The sequence below is a fragment of the Octopus sinensis genome, linkage group LG4, assembly GCF_006345805.1.
Source record: "Octopus sinensis linkage group LG4, ASM634580v1, whole genome shotgun sequence".
Classification (NCBI taxonomy): Eukaryota; Metazoa; Mollusca; class Cephalopoda; order Octopoda; family Octopodidae; genus Octopus; species Octopus sinensis.
The window spans coordinates 81821760-81834259 of NC_043000.1; the positions used below are offsets into that span (position 1 = coordinate 81821760).

Genomic DNA, 12500 nt, shown 5'->3' on the forward strand with positions numbered 1-12500 from the left:
TCTGCTCAGATGAGAACAGCGTCACACCTTCCTTCTCTTCCGCCATATTGACACACAACTAGAGGAGGACGAGGAGGAGAGCAAGTGGAAGTAAGAGAGTGAGTGAACGATGGAGGATGAGGAGAGGGAAAGTAGAAAAACGACAGAGAGGGGGAAGTGAAAGGAATAGAGAGACGTACGAGAAGGCGAGAGAGGGAGTGATGGGTGTAGATAGAGTAAGTGTTACAAGAGAGAAAGTATGAGATTGTAAAGGGAAGTTTAAGAAAGGCAATGAGTGGAGCCAGAGAAGAAGGGAAGTATATGAAGGAGAATGAGCGTAGCGAAGGAGGGAAGGAAAGAGGGAAGTAATAGAAGGAGGATGAGATGCAAGTAGAAGGTGAAAGAGAGAGAGAAAAGGAGGCAGACAGTCTGAGAGAAACAGAGAGGAAGAGGCAGACAGCGAGAGAAAGAGACAATGATAATGAAGAGAATGAGGGTGGTGGGAGCTAGCGGATGGGGAGTGACGGGAGAAGGAAGAGGTGTTCTCTCTTTTTTTTTTTACCACTAGTGATAATGGTGGTGGGAGTAACGATGGTGCAGTGGGAGTAGTATAAATCACAGTGGTAGGAGGTTGGAGGGTGAGAAGGTGAATAAATTCCTTCTGTCTTTTTTTCCTTTTTTTTTATATATATGGCGGTGAATGGAGGTGGTAAAAGACGGGTCGGAGGAAAAAGAAAAATTTCATGTAGTATTTTACATGGTGCTTGTTTTTTATATTTTATACATATATATATATGTTATGTATATATATATGTATAACATATACTTTTTTATATACTTGTATATATAATATAATATTATACATACATACACTCATATGTTATACACATATATATATTATATATGCGTGTGTGTGTATATATATTGTTGTCAGGTCACGGTCAGCTGCCTACAAAAAATATGTATATATTCGGATGTGTATGCGCATATGTATATGTATAATCCGTGTGTTTCCCCCCCACCTCTCGACTTATATATATATGTATGTATATTTATATATACACATAGGTAAAGTCGACTTATAGTAGAGGGGGAGAAAGCATCCAGCGTGGAACTTGGTCTAACGGTCGACAGTAGCGATTCCTAGTCGACATCGTTCCCAGCAGACAGACATGAAGAGAATGGTAAGAAAACATCAACTCTATCCAACGGCCAACAACACACTAAACCGGAGCCACTATCGCTGCTGCTGATACAGCTGCTTTACTACTGCTTCACTGCTGCTGCTGCTGGCTACTACAACAATACTAACATTAGCAGCAGTGGTACAATAATAACAACTACTTCTAAAACTACAATAATTCGATGATAGTAAATTTGTATTGATGCTAGTGTGATAGTACTGACTATAATAAAAGTAGTAATAGCGGTTGTGGTGGTTGTGATACTTGAAGTGGTGTTAATGTTTGTGTGGTAGTTGTGACGGTGGTGGTGGTAATGTTAGTATGATTGTACTGACGATTAGTAGTAGTAGTAGTAGTAGTAGTGGTGGTGGTGCTGGTAATGTTGGTGTGATAGTACTAATGGTAATAGCGGTAGTGATAACGTTACTGTAGTAGTAGTAGTATACAGAACTCAGACAACAAAAAGCCAAATATATAAAAGATCTCTCTTTTTTTCTCTTTCTCATCTCTCATTTTTTGTCTTCCTCCCTCTATCTCACTTCCTCTCTCATTCATCTCTCTTTCTCACTTTTTCTTTGTCTTCCTCTCATCTTTTCTTTTTGTCTTTCTCCGTCTATCTCATTACCTCCCTCCTTCACTCTTCTTCTTTCTCTCTATCATACTTTCTATCATATTTTCTTTGTCTTTCTCTCATCTTTTCTTTTAGTCTTTCTCTCACTCACTTTCTATCTCCCAGTCTTCCTCTCTCTCTCATTTTTTTGTCTTCCTCTCATCTTTTCTTTCATTCTCTTTCTCTCTATTTCACTTCCTCTCTCACTCATCTCTTTCTCTTTGTCTTCCGCTTCTTTCGTTTCCTTTTCTGTCCTCTCCGTCTAATTTTCTCTCTCTCTCTCATTTCTCTATTGTTTTTTTTATGTCACGTCTTAACCTTTATTTGCTTTTGTTGTTGTCTCGTTTGGTTCTTAGTTCCTTTCTCTTTTTTAAGAGGTGTAGAGTGGTGGCAGTGCTAGTAGTAATAGAAGTAGTAGTAGTTACAGTGGGAATGAGGGAGATGGTGATAGGGTTTAACTTGGTGGTGGGATTCATATTAATGATGGTGTTGGTGGGTAAGGAGTATGGTGATTGTGGGAATGACGCTCGTGGGAATGATAAGGGTAGTGATGATGATGATGATGGCTGTAGTGGGAATACGGCGGTAGTGCTGGAGGAAATGGCTGTAATAGCGGTGGTAATGATGATGATGTTCAATGTCATGGGAATACGGTGGTGGTGGTATTGCAAATGGTATTGATGGTTGTGGTGGCTAGAGTAGGAATATGTTGGTGGGGGTGGCTGGATTGCGTGAGCGACCACAGAATCTCCTCGGTGGTAGTTGTGGTGGTAGTGATGGTGGTGGTGATGAGGTGGAGGGAATGATCATAATGGTAATAATGGTGGTAGTGTTGGTGGCTATGATGGTAATAATAATGAAGGTTGTGGTAATGATTGTGGTAGTGGTAATAATAATAGTAATAATGGCAATGTCAATGGTGGTACTGATGGCGATGGCAGTGGTGGTAAAGATGTGGTGAATAGTGGTGGTAAAAGATGGTGGTGGTAGTAGTAGTGGGGTTGGGGGTATTGGGGGAAGGTGGTATTGGTGATGGTGGGCATGGCAGTAGTATTAGTCTTGATAGGAGGAGTAGTGGTGCTAAACTGATGAGCGTGGTAGCATTGAGGGTAATCATGGCGGGGGTAATGAGGGTGGTGGTAGTGGTGGTAATAGTGGAGGATGGGATGGTGGTGGTGAAGATGATGGTGGTAATAACGGCGATGGTGATGGAGGTAAAGATGGTGATTGTAATGATGGTAATGACAGTTATTGTAATATTGGAATCATGGTGATGGTAGTAGTCGTAATGATGGTGGTGGTGGTGGTGGGAATAATAATGATGGTGAAGGCGTTGGTAATGGTGATGACAGTGATGGTGGTTGGGTGGGGTGGTGGTGATAGCAATTGTAGTGACGATGGTGAGGGAGGGTGGCTGTGGTGCTAGTGATGATGATAATGATGGTGATAGCGGCGGTAATAATAGTTGTTGTAGTGGTGGAATTATTAAAGGTTATTCTAGGGTTATTCTTTGAAGGGTTATTTATGAATATTCGCGTGGTTATTTCTCCTTCACTAAGCGCCAAGTTGGAACTATAGTATATTGAAATTAAATGGAATAAAATCCTTGTGAAAATCCCTTTAAAAACACAAAAACCCTATAAATTTGTTGAACGAATTGAAAGAATTAAAGACGAAGGGTTTGGAAAACGAAGTCAATACGTGAATCTCTGTGTGCGTGCATGTATGTGAGTCAATATATACAAACATACATACACACATATAATATATATATATATATATATATATATATATATATATTATCATGGAGACGGAAATTGGTAGGAGGTAGGACGGGAGACCAGCAGTGGAGGTGTTTTAGATATATATATAGAGATAGATAGATAGATTATCTCTGTTTCTCTCTTTCTCTCTCTGAAGGTGTGCACATTCATGTGTGAGTGTATGAGAGAGAGAGTGTGTGTGTGTGTGTGTGTGTGTGTGTGCATGCGTGCGTGCGTGCGCGCAAATGTATTTGTGTATGTTTATGTCTGCGTGTTTCTCTCTGTCTGTCTCCAGTTCTGTGTGTATATTCTTATCTCTGTCTGCAAGTGGGTGTTATCTCCTCCAGTATGTCTGTCTCTCCTCTTCTCTTTGTGAGTGTGCGTGTATGTACGTATGCACGTCTGTATATATATATTTTAGTGTGAATATGAAAATGTGTGTCAGTATCAACTTTATAATATGCGTGCATGTTTACTCTCTTTGTCTATATATGTATGTGTTCAATCTTTGTGTATCTGTCGCTGTGTGTATGTCATACTCTGTGTATGTATCTTTTTCTGTCAGCCTCCCGGTGTGTGCGCGTGTGTATGTGCGCGCATGTATGCGTGTATTTACCTTCTTTCACTGTTCAAATTACACTCTCTTTCTTTCTCCCCCCTCTCTGCCTTTCTTTAGTGTGTGCATCTATTTGTGCGTGTGTGTGTATGTGTGTATGCATCTTTCCCCTTTGTTTATACGTCTATCTCTTGATTTGTGTCTGTAAATCTTCGTTATATTCTCGTTTTCTTTCACTCTCTCTTTCTCATTCACTCTCTCTAAATTCATGTGTGTGTGTGTCTATACATTAATCTATATGTATGTGTGCATGTGCGAATTTTCCACCACTCTCCTCTTTTATCTTCGATCTAGTGTGAGCATGTGGAAATCAATGTGTATATGTGTATGTATTCTGTATGCATGTGTTTATCTGTTTCTGAATATATGAGTGAGATCACATTCTGTTCGCTCTCTCTCCAAACACACACACATATACGTATATACATACACATACATACTTGTGTGTGTGTATACATTTATGTGTAAGTATATTTTAGACTATCAATGTATTTTTCTCTGTATGCGTGAGTATACATACACTCACATACATACATACATACATACATACATACATACATACATACATACATACATAGATACATACATACGTACGTACGTACGTACGTACGTTCGTGCGTGTGTGTGTGATTCTATGTATGTATTTTAGTATATGTATAAAGATAGTGTCTGTATCAGAGTGAGTGTTGCTCATTAAGAATATGTACATGAATGTTTGTATGTAATTGTGGATGTGGAAGTGTGTGTGTGATGTGTGTGTGTGTGTGTGTGTAAGCAAGCAGCTGCTCAATTGTTCAGACTGTTACCTCCCACACCACCACAACCAACACCAAAAGCAACTCTGGCACCCCCTTACTCTCAACTTACAATGGTACTTCCCGACTTCCCCTTCTAACTCTTTCTCTCGCTCTATATATAAATGTCTCTCTTTATCTCTCTTCTTTTCTCCGTCTCTCGCTCTCTCTATCTTCCGCTCATTCAATACATGCCTTCTACCTCTCCAAACTCCTGCTGTTTCTTTTCCTTTTACTTCTTCTTCCTCCACTATTGCTGCTGCTGTTGTGACTGTCTATAATGTTGTAGTTCCCTATCCCACTCACATAATGAACTCGTCCACTAACCCTAACAAACACTAAGTCGGTGGAATTACATACATACATACATACATACATACATATATATATATATATATATATACATACATACATACATACATAAATACACATATATACACACATATATGTATGCACACATACGTATCTATCTATCTATCTATCTATCTATCTATCTATTATTATCTATGTGTGTGTGTATATATATATATACATACATATATGCATATACTTATATATATATATATATATATATATATATATATATATATATATAATATAATATACAACACACCATATATGTATGTATATATTATATATATATATATATTATATATATATATATATATATATACAAGCATATATATATATATATATATATATAGCATCATCATCATCATCATCATCGTTTAGCGTCCGTTTTCCATGCTAGCATGGGTTGGACGGTTCAACTGGGGTCTGTGAAGCCGGAAGGCTTCATCAGGCCTAGTCAGATCTGGCAGTGTTTCTACGGCTGGATGCCCTTCCTAACGCCAACCACTCCGTGAGTGTAGTGGGTGCTTTTTACCTGCCACCCGCACAGGTGCCAGACAGAGCTTGCAAACGGCCACGAACGGATGGTGCTTTTTATGTGCCACCGGCACGGGGGCCAGGCGAGGCTGGCAACGGACACGATCGGATGGTGCTTTTTACGTGCCACCAGCACGAGGCCAGTCGGGGCGGCGCTGGCAACGGTCACGAACGGATGGTTCTCTTACATGCCACCGGCACTGGTAACACATCTGCAATTTCCATTGATCGATTTCGATTCTGATCCTCACTTGCCTCAACAGGTCTTCACAAGTAGAGTTTTGTGTCCCAAGAAGGGAAGGTATGCATACGTAGGCTGGCTCCATCCCATGTAGAAGGCCACGGGTTATGGTCTCACTTGTCCTGCCGGGTCTTCTCACGCACAGCACACTTCCAGAGGTCTCGGTCTCTAGTCATTTCCTCAGTGAGACCTAAAGTTCGAAGGTCGTGCTTCACCACCTCGACCCAGGTTTTCCTGGGTCTGCCTCTTCCACAGGTTCCCTCAATCGCTAGGGTGTGGCACTTTTTCACACAACTATCTTCATCCATTCTCGCCACATGCCCATACCAGCGCAATCGTCTCTCTTGCACACCACAACTGATGCTTCTTAGGTCCAGCTTTTCTCTCAAGGTACTTACACTCTGCCGAGTATGAGTACTGACATTACACATCCATCGGAGCATACTGGCTTCATTTCTTGCGAGCTTACGCATATCCTCAGCAGTCATGCCCCATGTTTCACTGCCATGTAGCATGGCTGTTCGTACACACGCATCATACAGTCTGCCTTTTACTCTGTGCGAGAGGCCTTTTGTCACCAGCAGAGGTAAGAGCTCTCTGAACTTTGCCCATGCTATTCTTACTCTAGCAGTTACACTTTCAGCACACCCGTCCCCGCTGCTGACTTGGTCACCTAGGTAACGGAAACTATCAACTATTTCTAGTTTTTCTCCCTGGAAAATATATATATATATATATGCATATATACATATATGTACATACTTATATATGTATATATATATGCATATGTGGATACATCACAAAACGTAAACAACATGAAATACGAAGACAAATAACATAAAAAACGACCCTTCATCAGTTGTCGGCTGTCCATCTACTCCTCATTATATATACATATAATATACATACATACATACATACATACATATATTATATATATATATATAATATATATATATATATATATAATATATATATATATATCAAATGAAAGACAGAAAATGGAATACATGAGAATTTATTATTAATCACGACAAATGTTTTGACACATCTAGCATTGATTCCTCTTGGGTGGAACATTCAACAACTGGTTCAGGAGCATCCAGTGATATATATAAATATATATATACTGTTGTGTCTGGGGAGAGTCATTCTCTTTTAGTACCTTATTATTTAACACACTCACCGGTAAAATTTCCACTTATTTCTTATTTTCATTGCGTCTTGCAACCTTTTCAATAGTCTTGACTATTGAAAAGGTTGCAAGATGCAACGAAAATTTTAGAAAATAAAAATAAGAAATAAGTGGAAATTTTACCAGTGAGTGTGTTAAATTTAAAAGACTCCGCCGGTTACGACGACGAGCGTCCCAGCTGATACGATCAACGGAACAGCTTGCTCGTGAAATTAACGTGCAAATGGCTGAGCATTCCACAGACACGTGTACCCTTAACGTAGTTCTCGGGGATAATCAGCGTGACACAGAGAGTGACAAGGCTGACCCTTTGAAATACAAGTACAACTCATTTTTGCCAGCTGAGTGGACTGGAGCAACGTGAAATAAAGTGTCTTGCTCAAGGACACAACGCGTCGCCGGGAATCGAACTCACAACCTTACGATCATGAGCCGAATGCCCTAACCACTAAGCCACGCGCCCTCGTGTGTTAAATAATAAGGCTCTAAAAGGGAATGACTCTCCCCAGACACAACAGAATATACTTCAACACATGAACTCATATAAAGAATCTTGCAAACCAAATCCAAAAACGAAATATATATATATATACACACACACACACACACACATATATGTAGATAGATAGATAAATAGATAGACAGATACATACATACCGATTTAGACCATTGCTGACCTTCAGGAACATTGTGCGCTCTAGAACTAACTTATATTTTGCATTTGCAGCTCCGTTGGTGGCTAATGAACCCTATTCTTGACAAGCATACACGACTGCAAACATTGCAGATCTAGCTTTCTGTATTCACTACACCAGCAGTGCACTTTCGAGCAGGACGCTTAAGATTTTCATGCAGAATATGTGCTCTTTCAAAAGTGTCAACTCCTGCTTCCTTAACCTGCATCCTCCATCTGTGGAGATGACAGGCATTGTTCTCCCAGTCAATCTCCTGCATATCACAGGCCTTTAATGAGGACTTGACACAGTCCTTAAATCACAGCCTTGGTTTCTGCCAGGGTATCTTCCATTCACAAGTTCCCTGTATAGCATCTGCTTAGGGATCCTGCTATCCTTCAATCTAATAAGGTGTCCAGTCCAATGTAACCAGTGCTTGTGCACCATCGCCCTAATATTCAAGATTTCAGCTGTCCTCAGGACCTTTGTGTCTGGAGATTTTAAGGTCCAGCCAACATTCAGAATGTGTCTGAGACATCTCTGATGAAAGCATTCAAGGACCCTTATATGACGGATGTAAAGGGTCCATGTCTCACATGAGTAAAAGAGAGATGTCAGTACACATGCTCAGTACACTGCAATTTTTGTTTGTTTTGTGATGCCATGCTGGGACCAGACACGAGACTGAAGAGACTGGAAGGAATCTACATACATACATACATAGGTGTAGACATGGCTATGTGGTAAGATTCCTAGTTCAGTCTCACTGTGTGGCACCTTATGTAAATGTCTTTTACTGTAGCCTTCAGTTGACCAAAGCTATGTGAGTGGATTTGGTAGACAGAAACTAAAAGAAGCCTACTGCATGTGTGTGTGTGTGTTTGTTTGTTTAAGCTCCCCACCACCACCACACCACTACTTGATAACCATAGTTGCTGTGTTTACCTCCACATAACTTAGTGGTTTGGTAAAAGAGATCAATTGAATAAGTACCAGGTTTAAAAAATAGTAGATACTGGAATCAATTCATTTGGCTAAAATTCTTCAAGGCAATGGCCCAGAAGCCCAAAACAAGTAAAACATAAAGGATATAGACATGGCAGCGTCGTGGTTAGAAGTTTGCTTCTCAACCACATTGTTCTGGGTTCAGTCCCACTGCGTAGCACCTTCGGCAGGTGTCTTCTACTATAGCCTCAGGCTGACCAAAGCCTTGTGAGTGGATTTGGTAGACGGAAACTGGAAGAAGCACTTTGTATATATATCGTTGCCATTATATTTAACTGTCATATGTCCAAATTTGGACCAAGCGCATTTTTTTTTCAATATTTATTTTTGTTTGCAATAGCTGGTTCTTTAGGTCAAACTATCGTATCTCCCACTGCTTCAGATGCCAAGTTATCACACATTGTCAAAGTGTTGTACAACGGTTTTGTTATGTAATGGTGAAACTATTTTTTTGCTTTCTGAAAAAGCAACGTATTGGACTTAACGACATATTTGCATAATAGCAGCGATGTGTGTGTGTGTGTATGTGTGTGTGTGTGTGTGTGTGTGTGTGTATCTATGTGTGTGTGTATCTATGTGTGTGTGTTTTTGTGTCTGTGTTTGTCACCCCATCACCGCTTGACAACCAGCACTGGTGTATTTATGCTACAGTAACTTAGTGATTCGGCAATAGAAACCAATAGAGTAAGTATTAGGCTTATAAAGAATAAGTCCTGAGGTCGATTTCTCCAGCGAAAACTCTATAAGGTGGTGCTCCAGCATGGTTGCAGTCAAACGACTGATACAAGTAAAAGAATACAAGAAAGAATATATAAAATATGGTAGAATGTATAGGATATACAGAACTCAATACTAAGGTATTCTTATTCTTTTATTTGTTTCACTCATTTGACTGTGGCCATGCTGGAGCACCACCTTTAGTTGAACAAATCGACCCCAGGACTTATTTTTCGTAAGCCTAGTACTTATTCTATCAGTCTCTTAAGCTGAACCGTTAAGTTGCGGAAACGTAAACACACCAGCATCAGGTGTCAAGTGATGGTGGGGGAACATACGCAGACACACACACACACACACTCTCTCAGAGTGGTTGGTGTTAGGATGGGCATCCAGCTGTAGAAACTCTGTCAGATCAAGATTGGAGTCTGGTGCAGCCATCTGGTTCACCAGTCCTCAGTCAAATCGTCCAACCCATGCTAGCATGGAAAACGGACGTTAAACAATGGTGATGATGATGATGATGATGATACGATGGACTTCTTTCAGTTACCATCTACCAAATCCACTCACATGGCTTTGGTCAGCCCCAGGCTGTAGTAGAAGACACTTGCCCAAGTTGCCACGCTGTGGGACTGAGCCCAGAACCATGTGGTTGGTAAGCAAGCTACTTACCACACACCCACTCCAGCACCTATATATACATTTAAAAAAAAAATTTATTTAGTAGAAGCTGCAAAGAGATTCAGGGGTCAAGAGATTTGTGGAAGCTATGCATGAAACTCTCTTATCTTGCTTAACTTCATAACTTGTACTAATTTCATATGTATGTGCCAGTATGTGTGTGTGTGTACTTGTTCATATATATCTGTGTATGTAAATAGGCAAGAAGTTAGGCAGTAGGTATTCTGTGAACAGAGAAATATATGTAGATATACATAATCATGCTGTTAGGGCTGGGTACTTCACTTTGGAAAACCACATGATTCCTGATCTATCCCAATACAGTAGGATAGACTTAGAATCCAAAGGGATTTTTTACCTAAAATTTACATGTTATAATTTAATATGTTATTATCATTTGCTCATTTACTTAGAATTCTAATGTTTCAAAAAGAAATTATATTTATATATATATATATATATATATATATATATATATATTGAGAACATGTTTGGATTGACTTTATATATATATATATACTCTTTTACTCTTTTTTTACTCTTTTACTTATTTCAGTCATTTGACTGCGGCCATGCTGGAGCACCACCTTTAGTCGAGCAAATCGACCCCGGGACTTATTCTTTGTAAGCCCAGTACTTATTCTATCAGTCTCTTTTGCCGAACCGCTAAGTGACGGGCACGTAAACACACCAGCATCGGTTGTCAAGCAATGCTAGGGAGACAAACACAGACACACAAACACATACACACACATACATATATATATATACATATATACAACAGGCTTCTTTCAGTTTCCGTCTACCAAATCCACTCACAAGGCATTGGTCGGCCCAAACATGAAAACACAAAGAGAAGACACAACAACGCGAGGACGTGGAACAAATATAGTATTATTGGACGCTCAGGAAAGAAGGACAAAAGGAGGGTTTAACGTTTCGAGCGGAGCTCTTTGTCAGAAACATAGGAAAAGGAAAGATCCAAAGAAGGGAAGACAGAGGAAAAAAATCGCCAACAGTACACACGCGGTCTCTCTCAGGCATATGGGAGACCCCTTTCGGTCATGAATGACCATGGGATTGCACCTTGAAAGTTACCCTCTGAGGTACCAATCCGGGCAAGGTTGTTTATGGAAGACCAGCAGTCACCCATGCATACCAGCCTCCCCTCTCCACACCACCAATGTTATCCAAGGGAAAAGCAAAGGCCGATACAGCTTGGCACCAGTGATGTCGCAACTCATTTCTACAGCTGAGTTCACTGGAGCAACGGGAAATAAAGTGTCTTGCTCAAGAACACAACACGCAGCCCGGTTCGGGAATCGAACTCACAGCCTCACGATCGTAAGCTCGATGCTCTAACCACTGAGCCATGCACCTTCACACTCAGGCATTACAAGATTATTAACCTAATGTATAGCTCAATATATGTATGCTTCAGAATAAGGCATTTGTTAAGCAAAGAGCAATAATAAGAAAATAAGATGACAAAGTAATAAATGATTATCTAAAGAACTTCATTAGCTTATAGCTGTTTTCTGCTATACAATGCAGTGAACTCATAGTTGAGTGCCTGAGTATCAACTTATAGTTTCAATAGAGCCTTGGAGTCCACTGTATCTTATAGCAGGAACAGCTATAAGCAAATGAAGTTCATAAGATAACCATTTACTCCTTTGTCATCTTATTTTCTGATATCATCATCATCGTTTAACGTCCGTTTTCCGCGCTAGCACGGGTTGGACGGTTCGACCGGGGTCTGGGGAGCCAGGGGTGCCCCAGGCTCCAGTCTGATCTGGCAGTGTTCTACAGCTGGATGCCCTTCTAACGCCAACCACTCCGCGAGTGTAGTGGGTGCTTTTACGTGCCACCTGCACAGGTGCCAGAGGGGTCTGGCATCGGCCACGATCAGTTGATATATATATATATATATAAGAAATGTGTGTGTGTGTATGAATTATGTTCTGGGAAAAGGCCACAATGATGTCCTATCCACCATTGCAAAAACTACCTAAGGCCAAGTTCCAGAACGGTTGGAACTGAGACAAAATACATGGGAGAATGAAGCCCAGATCCATTCCATCTAGTGTCATGCCATCACTACTAAAACTGACCTTATTGAAGTCAAAAGAAGAAAATCTGAAGAAATA

General features: G+C 40.3%; 1 protein-coding gene across 3 annotated transcripts in view; it reads right to left on the reverse strand.

The window, feature by feature from the left end:
- The window catches only part of LOC115210952, a 157602-nt gene extending 156864 nt beyond the window's left edge, over nucleotides 1-738 (reverse strand). For all 3 annotated transcript variants that reach the window (XM_029779749.2, XM_036502202.1, XM_029779748.2), the window contains exon 1: nucleotides 1-738. This exon is cut by the window's left edge and continues 119 nt beyond it. In XM_029779749.2, coding sequence (XP_029635609.1) covers nucleotides 1-46 — 46 coding nt within the window. In that variant the 5' untranslated portion in view covers nucleotides 47-738.
- Between the last annotated feature and the right edge of the window lie 11762 nt (nucleotides 739-12500).